This window comes from Cajanus cajan, chromosome 6, assembly GCF_000230855.2.
Source record: "Cajanus cajan strain Asha chromosome 6, NIPB_CcT2T_4, whole genome shotgun sequence".
Classification (NCBI taxonomy): domain Eukaryota; kingdom Viridiplantae; phylum Streptophyta; class Magnoliopsida; order Fabales; family Fabaceae; genus Cajanus; species Cajanus cajan.
The window spans coordinates 3,343,106-3,360,232 of record NC_138522.1 but is presented as its reverse complement, the minus strand read 5'-3'; the positions used below and the strand labels follow the sequence as shown (position 1 = coordinate 3,360,232).

Here is a 17,127-nt window from a genome sequence, read left to right as displayed (position 1 = left end):
ACTGATAGAAATGTACTTGCTCCATTTTGTTATAATTATTGTATTATTGTATTTATAACTTCTGGTTTACAAATAAATATGATTCAATATATCATTAGTTCTTTAAATAAAAATTATAATTGAATTATTTATTTTTATATTTTTATAATTTAATCATAAGTGTGTTTATAATTCATAAAATCTAATAAATTATTTTTATTTTTATATTTTATATTTAAATAATTATGTTAAATTATTATTTTATGTCATTATTTATATTTATTATATTTTAATTTTTTTAACAAATTTTGTATCTCCATAATTATATATGTATTTGGATAAAAATTGAATTTAATTCAATCCATTTTTATTTTAAAGTAATGGTCTTATTACTTTTGAATTTCATACATTAAAAAAGTGAAAAGACAAATTTTCATATTTATATGGTTAAAAAATTGTGAGACAATATTTAAAAAAATTGGTGCCGTTCCCAAATTTGGCATGCACAATAGGATCTGAAAAGCGAGTTAAGCAACAAAGTTAGTATTAGAAAAAAGCACTTTACTTGTCGAAATGTTGCGTCCAAACAGGCCCTTAAGGTTTAGACCGAGATCGTGCTCGAAACGCACAGCATAGAACGATGGGAGACGGCGGTGGAAGCAACCGGTCGAACAGCAACAAGCCGGAGTGGCTGCAACAGTACGATCTGATCGGAAAGATTGGCGAAGGCACCTACGGTCTCGTCTTCCTCGCTCGCATCAAGTCTTCTACCAATCGCGGAAAATCCATCGCTATCAAAAAATTCAAGCAATCCAAAGACGGCGACGGTGTCTCTCCCACCGCCATCCGTGAAATCATGGTGTTTACATCTCAAATTCGGAAGCGAACGAGCTTAGATTGGCGGAATTTTTTAATTTCGAATTTCCGAATAAATTGCGGTTTCTTTTGTTTGTTCTCCGTCGTTTTTAGTGTTTGGAAGCCTTGCGCCAGCGGAGGCCTTTTTTTAAAAGTTGAATTACACGGTTTGGTGGTTTGGATTGGTTTTGAGTGAATTTCGTTTTGTGCTGCAGTTACTGAGGGAGATAACGCACGAGAATGTGGTGAAGCTTGTGAATGTTCACATCAATCATGTGGACATGTCTCTTTATCTAGCTTTTGATTACGCGGAACATGACCTCTACGTGAGTATATATGATCGTGAAACTATTCGCATGGCGTGTGATTGGATACAAACTAGAAGCGTTTTATTGGAGTTTCTCCGCTGAAAATAAAAAATATTTTCCAGTAGAGAAGCTCTAAAAAGTACTTCTAAGCTTGTATCTAGACAAGCTATTAGTCACTTTAGTTCAAGTTGAAGTTGTTTTCTTTTGTAGTTCATCAGAATGTTTCCCGAGAAACTGTTTACTTTCTGATAACTGAATTTTTAAGGGGATTTTGTTTAACGTTGCCTTTTGAGATTCCCACCTAGAGAGATAAACTTTTGGTTGTTGTTGTTGTTTGTGGTGTTGCATCTTTGAAATGGACTTTATGCTATTGTAAAAATTTTGATTCTGTGTCTCGTAAAATGTTGTGAATTTTCTTTAGGAAGAGACATATATAGGTAGCAACGGATTGCTTGTTCTAATTATTTGGGTGTAATGTTGCAATCTTGAATGGCAGGAAATAATAAGACATCATAGGGACAAAGTAAACCAATCCATTAACCAGTATACTGTTAAATCGTTACTCTGGCAGTTACTCAATGGACTAAACTATCTACACAGGTGAGTCTTTTTTGTTTTGAAACTGATGTTGGTTCCTTTTCTTTTCTTTTTCTGTTTATATGTTGACTTATTATATTATATTATATTTTTTCCTGTAGTAATTGGATAATACATCGGGACTTAAAGCCATCAAATATATTGGTAGGATTTTTCACTATATGATTAGTTATTAAACTGCTATAATTGGATTCAAATTTATTTGTCCACTTTTGATTAGTGTGCTTGTTTCTTTAACGAACTTTCTATAAACAGGTTATGGGTGAAGGGGAGGAACATGGAGTTGTTAAAATTGCTGACTTTGGACTTGCAAGGATATATCAAGCACCTTTGAAGCCATTATCTGATAATGGGGTATGAGAACTTTTTTAATTGTTATCCACCTGTATTGTATCTATCATCTGCATATTTGAGCAATTATTCTCACAAATATGTTAATATTTAAGAAGACAAAATCTGGGTAATCATATAATACTGGCTGTAGGAGCGTATTGAGTTGTTCATTTTGAGTTTAGTGCACTGAACTGTCAAGCCTGCTGGCAACCTTTTTTTTTTTTTTTATTCTGCTCATGTTAGTTGTTATCATCATTAACCTTCAGTTAGCTGTGCACTTGTATCACATTTTAGTTCTTCATGTTTGATGGTTCAATCTTTAATTTATAATATACTAACATGCAGGTTGTTGTAACTATTTGGTATCGTGCTCCTGAGTTGCTTCTTGGAGCAAAACATTATACCAGTGCTGTTGGTATCCTTTAATTTAAGTTATATATATATATATATATATTTGTAATATTTTCCAGTCAAATAATTGAACCAGTGTGCCAGTAAAAAAAAAATATTACAGTTAACTTGTGGTTATGATTGTGTGTATTTGTCAATATCTTAGGTATTTTCCAAGTCTTTTAACCTATATACTGATATTTGATGATATTCTTGGTACTTTCGCTGCTATTGCTAATTTGGCTTAAGGTTGTTTCTTGGATAAGTTATGACTTTCTATGAATCTGAGATGTCAAAGTATCAAGGATCTACAAGAAAGGTTGACATGGTGTAACTGAATTTTGAAAATTTGAATCAACCTACATGGATGTTGGGAGTGTGGTACACATAATCCAAAGATGGGCTTATCTGCCATGTATAGTAAAATAAATAAATGTGTCTGTAATGTATGGTCTGATTCTGAAATTGGTCCAGTTATGTTTCCTTAAATAGACATTTAGACATGTGGGCTGTGGGATGCATTTTTGCTGAGTTGCTGACCTTAAAGCCTCTATTTCAAGGTGCAGAAGTCAAAGCAACACCAAATCCCTTTCAGGTACTTGATAGTTGATACTATAACTTACAGCTTTCTGATTCTGCATTTGATTAATGTTATAGATGTAGCCTCTATATTAGTATTGCCTTGTCATTTTTTGGTTTTAAAATAATCCTTGTTCGGTTGTTCCACTTGCAGCTTGACCAACTTGACAAGATATTCAAGGTTTTAGGTAATTTATTTGCTTACAATTTTTCTTTCTCCCTACGGGGGGGTGTTCATTCTCTTGATGATATTCCAGACCTACATCAGTGGACATTGTTACTGTGCCAGGCCATCCCACATTAGAAAAGTGGCCTTCCTTAGCAAATCTTCCCCATTGGCAGCAAGATACACAACATATACAAGCACACAAATAGTAAGATCATTATTAACGTGTTTATACAAATATATGCAGGATAAACCTATTACTATTGTGTGTTAGTCCTTTGTTTTTTTTCCTTTCCTTGCCTGTTCTTCTTTGAAACTAATATTTTTCTTTTCATTATATTAATGGATCTGTTCTGCTGCTATTTGCAAACAGTGACAACACTAGCCTCTATAGTGTTGTACACCTATCTCCAAAAAGTCCAGCATTTGACCTCCTGTCAAAGATGCTTGAGTAAGTTTTTCTTTCCAAGCTTCTGAGAGATTTTGCCATGCCCATACAAATTGATACCATATTTTTTCTTTTTAACATTTATATGATGCTAAGTTGAACACAGGGTGGAGTGGTACCCTCTTGTATACTTGTGATTTGTGGTGATATTTCCTCTCTAATATTGCTATGGGTGGTTGAATAAGTCACAATATTTTGTTTCCTAGTCCAGTGGTAACATGTGAAGGATGGGTTTGTGATTATTGTTACTTACTATTGCAAAATTCATCATCATTACCTATTGTCCCTGTTTTTTTAAGAATTATAACTGGTTTTTATCAAACCAAAACCTGTTATGGAAAAACGGTTATGGTTTGAAATAACAAACCACATTCATCAATGGTCATTAAATGGTTATTGGCTTGTGTATTTGTGAGCAGATATGATCCACGAAAGCGCATAACAGCGGCCCAAGCTTTGGAGCACGAGTAAGACTCCTTTTATTCTCCTTTGTTCTTTCATGAAATCTGCATACCTAGTGATGAAAAAGTATGATTTTACATTTCTTTGGTTAATGGTTTGTTGTTCTGTCTATTGAAATCTTGACAACATTCCACACTTTTTCCATGTTGGTTTTATTTTCTTGATACATCATACTTATGATGGTTTACTATATGATGTGGTTGCCAACTTGCCATCTTATTGTTGTATTCGATATATTTCATGCCATGTGTTCATAGAGGTAGTCTACTGATTGTTTCATAATAGCTAGTGACACTGACTTGCCTACTTCATTTTGTCATACATACCAAGTTGTGAGATCTTGCCAAACATTGCTGGATCACTGATTTTGGTGGTAATTGTGATTTGAAGTTGATGCAGTTTTACTTCATCAATATGACTTAGATGTATGGTTGAGAAAGCTTAAAATTGGTTGTTGCTTTCAAATTGAAATTTCTTTATGTTGGGGCTGTGCGCTGTGACTTTTGATGGAAAGACACCTTAATTTTTATAATATATATGTGTCTATCTTTATTGTTTATATAATTATTTCTTTGTATATTTCAGTTGTGTTCTCTCTTAAGCATCCTTATGATTTGTTTGCCAGGTATTTCAAAATTGAACCAGTACCTGGGCGGAAGTAAGGCCTTTTTCTATTTTGGCTTGGTTTTTTCCTTATGTTTTGATTGGATAAAACATTTTCCTTTAACTATTGGTTATTTTCCATTGATTTAAAAAATTGTTTGGAAGGTTTATAGATAAACAATAGTCAAATAGTTCTTTTTGGGTTCTATATATAAAAAGAAAGTAGTGGTCTTCATTAAGCATGTTTTTGGCAGTCGTTTATTGTATTTAATTAGATGTTTGTGAAATCAATGCTCAGTGCATTTGTACCCTGCCAACCTGGAGAGACATTTGTGAATTATCCCACACGTCCAGTGGATACAACAACAGATTTTGAAGGCACAACCAACATGCAATCTTCACAGCCGGTATGCAAAGATATAAAATCCTATTGAAACTATATCATTCTAAGCCGAAATCATAGACTTAATTTATCATTAACCCCCTCTTAATATTGTAAAGTCAAATAGATTTAGAATTTTCGTTGAGTAGGGCATATCTGAGCTAAGGATATGATTAAACTTTGTCCTTGACCATCTTTATGTGGAAAACATTTATATATTCTACAGGTAATACTCCTCAGTAGTTTAGCAACTGTCCATGTGTTATTCGATATAGCAGTTGTGTTATTCACATAAAGGATAGATGGAATTACTTTGGCTAACCCATGTCTTTTGACCATTTTATATAACTTCAAAGGAGTTTTTGCACAGAAAATATAGTTAATAATTGTTAATGTTCAATGATTTTGTTATGTTATAGGACTTAGTTAACCTGTTATACTGAGTGGTTTCTCTTAATGGATATTCTGCTTACTTTCGGAAATTTAAGTGCCTTTCTGCGCCCCCGCTAAAAAAAATAAAATGCCCATACAAAGTCGTTGATAAATTTTGGTTTTGTATTTACATACTTGCATGTGCACAAGCATATGCATGCATAAACATTTTTCAACTTCATGCTTTTAAATGTATTACTTAATTTTGAGTTAGGTTTCGTCTGGAGCTGCAGTTTCTGGCAGCATGCCTGGTGGTCATGTATCGAATAGATCTGTCCCTCGGCCAATGAATGTTGGTAGCATGCAGAGAATACCTCATCAGGCAATGCAAGCTTATAATCTCACATCTCAGGCAGGGATGGGTGGGGGTATGAATCCCGGTGGCATCCCAATGCAACGAGGTGTCCCACAACAACAGGTTTAGTATTTATTGGGAAAAAGGCAGGGAATTAGCTTTTTTGTCCTTTCTCTAAGGTAGATCAGTAGATGTGATATTCCTGTTTTCCTTTTGAACAGTTGAGAAGAAAAGACCAAATGGGGATGCCAGGATACCCTCCACCGCAGAAATCAAGACGTATTTAAGGTAAATATTGTTGTTCCACGGCATAGTAGTGGCATTTGTAGTGGCCATCAACGAAACAAAAACTTGGCTTTTCATAAAACGAGGAGAATTCTGTTGATGTGGGCAATCGTGAGTGTCACTGATTTACTCATGTTTTTTTTAGCAATTTGAATAGGCAATTAGAATTCGCTAGAGTGCTATGTGAAGTTTTGAATTAAACATGAGAGTAATTATTCTTTCTTGTACGAAGATTCTTGCAAAGTATTTCGAAACCACAAATTGAGTATCACCTGATTCACCTCTTTAATAGTCACTCGTGATATGTGGGTTGTGGCAAACATCACGGTATATATTTTCTTTTTTTCATCAAATTTATCCTTTTATGGTTTCCAGTCAACATTGTTCAACTTTTTGGCATGCTTGAATTAATAGCTGGATGACTTCTTAATATTTGCAATAAATCTGAAATTCCATGTCACATGGTTAGGTTGTGCTGGTAGAGATCAAGTGAAGATAGATGTGGTGTCACTAGGGAACTTGAGCTCATTCAGGACAATTCATGAGCCCCCTAGTTCAGATGGTTTGCCTCCATGCTTGCGGACTCACTTTTTGTATATTCTAGGTTAGTTGCATTGAGCTCATTATGAAGACTAGAAGAGTATTGCTTAAACACTAATGGAGCCCTTGGATGGGAGTAAACGTAGGAGTAGGGTGAGCTACTGGAAACACATGTATATAATGCTTTAGCTGTACATTTTTGTTGTACTCTGTGGCTGTTAGGAAAGATAAAATGTTAGCTATCATGTAGCTATGTATCATGTAGGTTTTCGCCAAAATGGAACTTTTAGTGACTAAACTAACATGTAGCTATGTTGTACTCATTGTAGAATAATGCCTTAATTTAATGGAAGGAAGTTACACGTCACTTGTATTACGTGCATCACAACTTTTTTTAAATCGAGTATGTTGTGTTCCGTGGATTCACATTACTTTCTAGTATTGACTATTTATTGGGAACATATATGCAATCTTGATTATTAAAGCTTTTCGTAAGAAACTGTCAGCTGTCTTAAAATTAAATTAATTTGTTAAATTTAAAAAAAAAAAGTTTTCAACCCTTCATTAGTAGGCAACCTAGTGGATCGCTTCGATTAGGGATGTAAATGAGTATAAGTAACTCGTGAATCTGAACTAATTTAAATCAATCCAATAAATTTGAATTGAACTTTTTTAGTATTTATGTCAGATCTAACCGAATCCGATCAAAATTCAGCACTATACAGGTTAGATAATAAACCCTAATTTATTCACACTTTCTAGCCAACTTGACAAAAATGTGTTCACATTTCCATTCTGTTCTTTAGGTTCTAACACAAGATACTAAGTAGATAAATTAGCTGAATAGTCATCAGATACATTGAGTACAAGAATTTCTGCTTGGACAAAATCTTGAGTCATATTAATGAAAATATCAGTGACATATTGTATGACAATCAAAGGAGATAAAAGATATCTGTTTTTTCTTTTCTCTTGGTCCATAAAGGTATTTCTCCATTCCTTTCAGCTCCACTGAAATTATTCGGGCTTCAAAACTGTGGTCCAATTGATAACTTTTTTGGCCCATAATCCAATTAATGATGAAAAAGATATAGGAGTTTCTTCATACAATGATATCTAGAATCTACTAGGTCGTGCTCGTGTAGACGGGTCCAGAAGGTTTTCGACTTTTCTGAAGAAAAAAAAAATCACAGAGCCAAATTCCAATCATTAAGCATAATATTTTTCTGGAACATGCGAGATCGACCCATGATTTCATATAAATACCTGGTGTGTCCGTTCAGATTTGAGACAACAACAAACACGAAAAGCATCACTTGCCAACATATCACACATCATTCTAAAGCGTTCCAAACTTAAGCTAAGTAAGGAAGAGAAGATGTCACTGATCCCAAGTGTCTTCGGTGGTCGAAGGAGCAACGTATTCGACCCTTTCTCCTCTCTTGACGTATGGGACCCTTTCAAGGATTTTTCTTTCCCCTCTTCACTTTCTGCTGAAAATTCTGCGTTTGTGAACACTCGAGTGGATTGGAAAGAGACCCCAGAAGCACACGTGTTCAAGGCTGATATTCCAGGTCTGAAGAAGGAGCAAGTGAAGGTAGAGATTGAAGATGACAACATTCTTCAGATAAGTGGAGAGAGGAACGTTGAGAAAGAAGATAACAACGATAAGTGGCATCGCGTGGAGCGTAGCACTGGTAAGTTCTTCAGGAAGTTCAGACTGCCAGAAAATGCTAAAGTGGATCAAGTTAAGGCTTCTATGGAAAATGGGGTTCTCACTGTTACCGTTCCCAAGGAAGAGGTTAAGAAACCTGATGTTAAGACCGTGCAAATCTCTGGTTGAAAACCCACATATATAATTAAATCATTTGTTTTGCTTTGTAGAAGAATATTGTGTCTGGTGTGTCTAAAACTAAGATTCTGGTGTGTGTCTACATAATATCGTATGTACCTTAAATTTTAAGGAAGATCCTACTGTTTGGGTTGTAATCGTTAATTTTTCTGGTTTGTGATATTTGTGTGCAAGGAGTCTTAAATGTGATGTAACAAAAAAAAGAGAATGTAGTCTGAAATGTAATTGGATTATTGCATCTGTTTTTTTGCTTAGACACAACTGGTTTGTGTAATTCCAGCTTACACTAAATAAATTAGTCCATCTTAAGACAATAGCAAAAAATGCAAACGTGTTCTTAAACTTAGTTTTAAATCACATACAACTGGGAGAGAAAAAAAAATAATTTGAGAAACATTTATTATGATTTTTTTTAAAATGAGGATATAACTATGATTTTTTTAATTGTTATTAACCTATACTAATCGTGTGGGAGAGAAAAAATAATAATTTGAGAAACATTTATTATGATTTTTTTTAAAATGAGGATATAACTATGATTTTTTTAATTGTTATTAACCTATACTAATCGGGATGATCACAATGCAATGTTCGATTTTTATAAAAAATAAAATAAAATCTTAACTATATAAAAAAATTAAAGGCGGTTCAATTTAGTTTGAATTGAAGAATTATAAAATTCAAATTGAACTAAATTAAACGAATTACAAAATTTAAGTCAAATTAAACTAGCTAAATATTTTATTATTTGATTTGATTTGATTTTGTGATTTTTAAAATATATTATTTACTAATTAATTAAAAATATTTAAAATTATCTTATTTCTTTAAGATCGAATATAAAACTAAAAAATATATAAATTTTAAAATATTTTAGTTATTTAATATATTGAACATCGATTTTAATTTTATTATTTTATTAAAAATATTTATTTAATATAATTTTTATTATTATATTAAATAATTTTTTCATATATAATCTGTCACTTAAAACATTAATTCATTAATGTTATAAATAATTTATAATTTTTACTTTTAAAATTTAATTTAATAATTTACAATTTTATAAAGCATTTTTTTTAAACATTATAATATATATTTGGAGAAAAAATATCTTTTAATGACTTTTAATTTTATAAAATATATTTTGTGTTATGTGTCAATTTTATATATTTTTGTGCATTTTTTTAAAATTTATATTTACAAATAAGTAAAGTTTGATTCAGTTTAAAGCTATTTTATATTTCAATTCAAAAATCCAATCAAACCATGTAGTATCGTACAAAACTGAATCTTTAATTTGTAGTCTTTTAGTAGGTTTTGATTTTTTTTGGATGGTTTATGATTTTTGGTTTCAGTTGATTTGATTGATTTTGAACTCCTATGCATGTGAGCGAGTTGCATTAGTCTAGTTTGAATAAATTTGTACCTAATTTGATTAAAATTTAACAAGTTAGATTATAAAATTTGTACATTATTTTATTATTTAACTTAATTTAATGATAAATAAATTAAATTTAGTTAAATTAATCAAGTTAATATCATTAATACTTTAAAATTTAATTATTTCATAATAGGAGGTATTTAGTGGGTTGTTTATTGTTAAGCAACACTTCTTATAGGAAACTCTCATTGGAGTGATCCTACATGACACTTCAATTACTTAAAAAAAATTTAGTGTTGCTTGTACAAGGTACGTTTCTTAGCATTGAGGAGAAAAATCTGATTGGTTAAAATGCATCTACCTGGAAAATGGTTCAAATTTAAGAAAATAAAAAAAATTGAAAAGAACGTGCTTAGCTCATTTTCGTCTCCTCCAACACCTTCCAACACCTTCCGCGCATGACCAGAACGGCAGCCAGCGACCACCGCGTGACCAGAACGACAACCAGAACCACCGCAACCACCGCGAGCGCCAGAACCCCGCGTGCGACCCATAACCCCTCCGCATGCGGCGAGGGCACTCTTTCTTGCCTATTGACGCGTGCGTCAATGCTCACCGCAAAAAAACGAATATAGTCCCAAACTCGTGCTTAAAAAAATGCACAAACAAATTCACTTATTTAGAATAGCATTTTTTTTAGATTATATATATAAGATAGATGATTTTGTTGAGCTTTTTTTTTTCGGGTATAATTAATTCATAAAGAAGTGTAAAATTTACATTAATTTAATTTCTAATAAATTAATAATTAATTACTCAAAATAATTCTTTTTATCTATTAGAATTACAATACCATTTCAATATTAGAGTTTAAACTTAAGAGTGAATACTTATTATTCCAATTCTTTTTATTAGACTAATTTTAATAGTTCATTTAATATTTTTTAATAATCATGATATTAATACTTCACTGTAATTGTAAATATACATAAAATAAATATTTTTTTAATGATATAATTTCATACACAAACAATGTTAGGTATTAATTGTCAATATTAGGTAAGGTGTACATATACAATCAACAAGTTATAAATGTAATAAAGAAGTGCTGCAGTAAAGAAATTGACTGAAGTGAAGGAAGCAGCTAACATTAGTGCAATGTATGAAATTCTCATGAAGGACACATCTGGAATGACTGAGAAGCAGCTCAAAGATCATGAATTGACTTGTAATTTTATTAGGCCCAAATTAGGAGATTAAATATTATTGTAATTTTAATTTATGTAAATTAGACTAGTTTTATTGTGTAATTTTTTTTATTATTGTAATTTTTGGTATTTCTTTTTATTAATAAATTTATTTTATTATTGTAATTTTTTGTATTTTTTTATTATGTAATTTCTTTTTATTATTAAAATTTTTTATATTTTTTATTATGTAATTTTTTTTATTATTGAAATATGAGTTGTAAAAAAATTGAGGTGTCAAAAAGTGTAATATGAGTTGTAAAAAAGTTGAGGTGCTTATAAGCAATTTCCATTGGAGCAAAAGTTGTAAAAATATAGTATGAGTTGCTTATGAGTGACATGGCATAGTGAGACCCATTTAAAGTGGTTGGGAGTTGCTTATAAGCAACTCCCATTGTAGATGCTCTTAGTCTAGTTTGAATAAATTTGTACCTAATTTGATCAAAATTCAACAAGTTAGATTATAAGATTTGTACATTATTTTATTATTTTACTTAATTTAATGATAAATGAATTAAATTTAGTTAAATCAATCAAGTCAATATCATTAATACTTTAAAATTTAATTATTTCATAATAGATATAAATTATTTAATCTTTTATTATAAATGTAATATTATTAATTAATAAATAATGATATAAATTAAATTTTAAAATAAATTTATTAATTTATTATTAACTTAAACAACTAATATTAATATAAAATAAAATTTAAAATTAATATATTGTATTATTACAATGTTATAATTTAAAAATATAAAATTTGTTCTTGAGTAAAAGTGATATAGAATATTATTTTGAGTAATAAATTATCTAAACACTAATTCAAACATAAAAACTTGTTATTCAATTTTATACAATATTTAATTTTGATCAAATTAGGTTATATTTGACTCAAACATTAAAAAAAAGATCAAAACTTACTCCACCAATTTGAAATTAGTTCGGATTTGCAAGTTATATGTAATCGCTTACACTCCTATCCCTATGTACTAATTACTTGCTTCTTAATTTTTTTTTTAATCTTGTTTAATTTATTTATGTGAATTATTATGCAAACCTGAAATATTATTCTAAACTAATAAAGAAAAAAGCAACTTGTAACTCTAAAAAAAGATGGATAATTATTTTTAAATAGATGATTAGTTTTTTTTAGTAAAAAAATGAATGTCCAGTTGTTTTTAAACATATATACACCTTTTTCGATTTTAATTTTAACATATACATTAATGGACTAAAAAATAAAAAATTAAATATAAAATAGATATAATTGACTTTTCAAAAATAAACACTAAAAAAGTGTTTCTGCTTTATATATTTTGTTATAAATTCATAATTAAAAAGCAAATGATACCAATAAATTTAACATTTTAGATTTTATTTTTAACAATTTGTTATAGTAATTGTGCAATATATTCTATTTGAAAGTTTCATTATTTTTTTCTCTCTCTAAAATTAAATGAAGAGGGATTACTTAAGGAAATTAAAATTAAATAAAAAGGAGTTTTACTTTATTTCATTTCTCATTTATATCTTTCTAAAAATTTGAGGCAAGCTAAAAAAGTTTATTAAAAGCCTTCCTCTCTTGTTTTTATTTTTAGACATCGTCTAAAAAACTCTAATCAATAAAAAAGTACTTGTGTGTATATAAATTCATGTTCATCTTCTTATTTAAATAATGTGAGACTTTATTTGTATTCCAACAAATTCTTAATTTACTTTAAGTGAATTTTGTAATGAGCTTCACTATTTTATATTTTTTATTTAAAAATATTTTATAAAATATTAAAATAAGATTTTATTGCTAAGAATTCTTTCTTGAAAATCCTTATATAAAAATGATTCTCATGTCGTATTATTCATGTTAAAATGTTACAATGATAAAAAGAAATAAATTATTGTGTATACAACGGAGGTCTTTATTTCACTTATTTTTTTTCTTATTAAGCACAATACATAAAAAGATTTCTCCATTGGAACAAGTGCTTATTAAGCAACCTGTAAGTAGTAGGTATTTATATAAGCACCTCCTGAAAAGCAAATTATTAAAAATTATATATATAGAGAGAGAGAGGAGAGATGCATTTACTCAAGGAGTAAGTATATCTAAATTTACTCTGTTCAATAATTCATGTTTTATATCAAATTTCAATAATCCAATTGTCGAATTGAAAGTTGTTAATGCATAAATTAAATATGAAAATTTAAAAAAAATTAAAAATCATTTAATATTTCGTCTTATTAATTCAAATTAATGTATAAAATAATTTTATGATTATCAGTCAATTTAAATTAATAAAATGAAGTATCAAATGATTTTTAAATTTTTTAAAATTTTTTGCAGACTTTATCTATGCATTAAAAACTTTAAATTCAACTGTTGGATCGTTGAGATTTGATGTAAAATATGAGTTATTGAACGAAGTAAGTTTAGGTAGACTTATTCCCAGAGTAAACAAATCCCTTACTCTAAGAGAAAATTTTGGTTGACTTATTTTATTCAATAACTCATCTTCTACATCAAATTTCAATAACATATCCATTGAATTAACAAATTTTGATGGATATACTAAATCCATAAATTTTTTTAAAAAAATTGAAAATTAAATGATATTCGATATATAAATTTGAATCAACATATAAAATATTTTTATATTTGTCAATTTGAATTAATAAAATAAAGCATAAAATAGTTAATTTTTAAAATTTTGTAGACTTGATCAGTACATTAAAAAATTTTAATTTAACACTTTGATTGTTGAAATTTGATATATATATATGTGTGTGTAGAAAGATGAAAGATATCTAATGAGAGCTTGTTTTATTATACTCCTATTTTTTTTTATAGTCGTTTTAACACTATTTTTTTATTCTTTTTTATTGTTACTTTTCTAAAATTAATGACTTATTAAATTTATTTTTCATTTTTATCCTTGATAATTAATGTATGTTTACTCAACAATGTATTTATTCATTTCCAATGTACTTATTTCTTCTCCAACCACCTAAAAGGTATAATAGAAAAATAAATAATAAATACTTTGAGACTAAAATATCAATCATTTTCTTAATTCATGTGCATAAACCTTAAACGTCAAATAAAAAAAAATGGAAGGAATAAAAGATAAGATGAGTAAATCATAACCTATATATTATAGAAAATAGTTAGTGAATGAAAATAAAATTCAATTGTAGATACTTTCTTACAAAATTATTATCATTATCTTCTCTCTCAATTATCAACATTATTATCACCCAACATCACAACCGCTACCACCACATAATTATAGTCATTGTCACTTCCACAATCATCGTCGTTATGATAATAGTGATAATAATAACTATAACAATGATGATGATCGTGGTAGCAATAATGTCACCATTATTATCACTATTATTATTATCATTATTGTTGAATTGATTAATAATAAAGAGTTATATCTCTTATTAAAAAATAATGATATTAAGAATGTAAAATTATGATTTTAAAGAATAACAAGGATAAACAATAAGTGTTTTGATTATAAAAAAAGGGTATAAAAAAAAATTCAACAAAAGGTATTTAAAAAGAGAAAGAGTAACGAATGAGATAGACTTAATTATAAAATGGAGGATAAATTTTAAAAATTAAAAAAAAAAAAAGAGAGAGAGATTTATTTATTAAAAAGAAAAAATGTGTATATATCATGTTATTTGCGTACTGAAAGATAACTGTTTCTCCATTGCACGCATATTTAGGATTTCAGCCCAGCTAAAATTATTCTAGCCTGACAATTTATGGCCCACAGCCCAACTTGATGATGATACCTAGAACTTACTGGGTCTCATCCAGTCAAGTCCAGAAGCTTTTGGAATTTTATTGAAAAAAACATGGCAACAAACCAATCATTAAACATAATTATTTTTCTGGAACATGCGAGAACGACCCATTATCTCATATAAGTACCTCGTGCATCCTTTCCCACCTCAGACAACAAAAAAACAAGAAAAGCATCAATTGCCAACAAATCACACAACACTCTACAGAGTTTCAAACATCAACTAAGAAGAGATCAAGATGTCACTGATCCCAAGTTTCTTCGGTGGTCGAAGGAGCAACGTATTCGACCCTTTCTCCTCTCTTGACGTATGGGACCCTTTCAAGGATTTTTCTTTCCCCTCTTCACTTTCTGCTGAAAATTCTGCGTTTGTGAACACTCGAGTGGATTGGAAAGAAACCCCAGAAGCACACGTGTTCAAGGCTGATATTCCAGGGCTGAAGAAGGAGCAAGTGAAGGTAGAGATTGAAGATGGCAACATTCTTCAAATAAGTGGAGAGAGGAACATTGAGAAAGAAGATAACAACGACAAGTGGCATCGCGTGGAGCGTAGCACTGGTAAGTTCTTCAGGAAGTTCAGGCTGCCAGAAAATGCTAAAGTGGATCAAGTTAAGGCTTCAATGGAAAATGGGGTTCTCACTGTCACTGTTCCTAAGGAAGAGGTCAAGAAGCCTGATGTTAAAGCCGTGCAAATCTCTGGTTAATCAATGTCCAACACACATGAAATGTAGTGTTTATCTTTGTTGTAAGAAGTGTATTGTGTGTGGTGTGTATGAAACAAAGATGCTGGTGTGTCTACATAATATTTTGTGTGCTATGAATTTTAAGGAAGATCCTACGATGTGAATTGTGATTGTTAGTTGTTCTGGTTTGTGTTATTCGTGTGTGTCAAAGTGTCTTCAACTGTTATGAACAAAAAAGAGAGAATGTAATGTATACTCTAATTGGATTTCTTTTCTTTAGAAATTATCATGTATACCTCGTGAATAATTCCAGCTTACAGGAAATATATATATATATATATATATATATATATATATATATATATATATATATATATATTATTTTTTAAATTTTTTTTTTTTCGTCCTTGGAGTATCCACCGTCGATAGTAGGGACTAATCTCTTCGCTACGTTGGAGGCACCTCAAAGGGTGGGATAGGGTGAGATAGCTGGTCCCAAAATTTAACGCGACCGCATACATAACGCAGGATTCGAACCCTGACCTTGCTTAAGCGTGGATCAATCTCTATCATTGAACCACACGCTTGGGGTTAAATTATTCTTATTTTACTTCTCATTCCTAATTAATATATTTTTTTTTATTAATTAAAGTGTATATTTTATAATATTTTTTTTCCTAATTAATACACATTTTCTTTATAATCAATTATAATGTATTTTGTTTAAAAAGTTAGTGCATTTTATCAATACATTTTATAAAAAATAAATAATATATATTTAATCTTATATAACAGAACAAACAATTGTTTTAATTTGAATTTTATAAATAAAAATAAAGATAATTACATTTTATAAGTACTTAAATAATAATATTTTATAAATACTTAAATAATAATATATTCAAAATTTTACTTATCAATATATATATTCAAATACAATAACTTAATGAACTTTTAACATAAATTTTTGTTATATAATAACTTATTATATAAAATCTTAAATAAATTGTTTATCTAAATAGATCCTAAAAAAGATTAAAAAAATAAATATAAAAATTAAAAATAATGTCTATTTTAAGCGGTAAGAAATATAAGAAAAATAAATAAAATTATAAAAATTAAATAATATTTTAATTTAAGATCAAGAAAAATAATTAATATAATTATTTTTAATTAATTTTATCACAAAAACCTGCAAGCCCTACTACCTAATCAGATGGGATATTCTTGATAGCTCCACCAAAAATTAGAAATTTCTTGGTTGTCTATGACACTTCCATCGGTATTAATTTTGTAGTAATTTTATGTTAATGGCCTCCATTTCACTTGCACTTGTCGAATTTGAATTGATTTATGTAGCACTCATTTGATCATATTGGAGAGTCCATAAATCTGATCATTAAGCATAATATAATTGGTTTAAACAATGTCTTGGTAAACTTCATGGTTCCTTACCTTTCATATGGTCCAACATGCAACAACAAAAGGA

At 29.4% G+C, this 17,127-nt stretch overlaps 3 protein-coding genes across 4 annotated transcripts; all 3 read left to right on the top strand.

Moving 5' to 3' along the window:
- Positions 1-470: 470 nt before the first annotated feature.
- On the top strand, positions 471-7,021 carry LOC109803521 (cyclin-dependent kinase E-1). Of its 2 annotated transcripts, XR_014434464.1 has the most exons (17): positions 471-838; positions 1,050-1,160; positions 1,639-1,742; positions 1,841-1,883; positions 1,995-2,093; positions 2,418-2,487; positions 2,963-3,057; positions 3,196-3,229; positions 3,331-3,415; positions 3,581-3,658; positions 4,075-4,122; positions 4,743-4,775; positions 5,019-5,127; positions 5,749-5,952; positions 6,051-6,225; positions 6,347-6,441; positions 6,584-7,021. XR_014434464.1 is itself a non-coding variant. In XM_020365134.3 (16 exons), the coding sequence occupies exons 1-15, from the start codon at positions 620-622 to the stop codon at positions 6,114-6,116; spliced, it is 1,398 nt and encodes a 465-aa protein (XP_020220723.1). In that variant the 5' UTR covers positions 472-619; the 3' UTR covers position 6,117; positions 6,584-7,021. The 2 variants fall into 2 exon arrangements, 1 of the variants encoding a protein (XP_020220723.1); XM_020365134.3 differs by lacking the exon at positions 6,347-6,441 and having other exon boundaries at positions 472-838; positions 6,051-6,117.
- A 906-nt stretch (positions 7,022-7,927) lies between these two features.
- Positions 7,928-8,767, top strand: LOC109803573 (17.5 kDa class I heat shock protein). The gene has a single exon (XM_020365204.3). It carries the CDS (start codon positions 8,033-8,035, stop codon positions 8,495-8,497), a length of 465 nt encoding a protein of 154 aa, XP_020220793.2. The 5' UTR covers positions 7,928-8,032; the 3' UTR covers positions 8,498-8,767.
- Positions 8,768-15,098: 6,331 nt separating this feature from the next.
- On the top strand, positions 15,099-15,921 carry LOC109803917 (17.3 kDa class I heat shock protein). The gene has a single exon (XM_020365594.3). It carries the CDS (start codon positions 15,195-15,197, stop codon positions 15,657-15,659), a length of 465 nt encoding a protein of 154 aa, XP_020221183.2. The 5' UTR covers positions 15,099-15,194; the 3' UTR covers positions 15,660-15,921.
- Positions 15,922-17,127: the final 1,206 nt, after the last annotated feature.

Excerpts from the sequence above, each read along its gene's own strand:
- LOC109803521 (XM_020365134.3), top strand. The coding sequence starts at position 620 with ATGGGAGACGGCGGTGGAAGCAACCGGTCGAACAGCAACAAGCCGGAG. Across the intron at positions 3,416-3,580 it reads CATATACAAGCACACAAATA|TGACAACACTAGCCTCTATA; the intron begins GTAAGATCATTA and ends ATTTGCAAACAG. Across the intron at positions 3,659-4,074 it reads CTCCTGTCAAAGATGCTTGA|ATATGATCCACGAAAGCGCA; the intron begins GTAAGTTTTTCT and ends ATTTGTGAGCAG.
- LOC109803573 (XM_020365204.3), top strand. The coding sequence starts at position 8,033 with ATGTCACTGATCCCAAGTGTCTTCGGTGGTCGAAGGAGCAACGTATTC.
- LOC109803917 (XM_020365594.3), top strand. The coding sequence starts at position 15,195 with ATGTCACTGATCCCAAGTTTCTTCGGTGGTCGAAGGAGCAACGTATTC.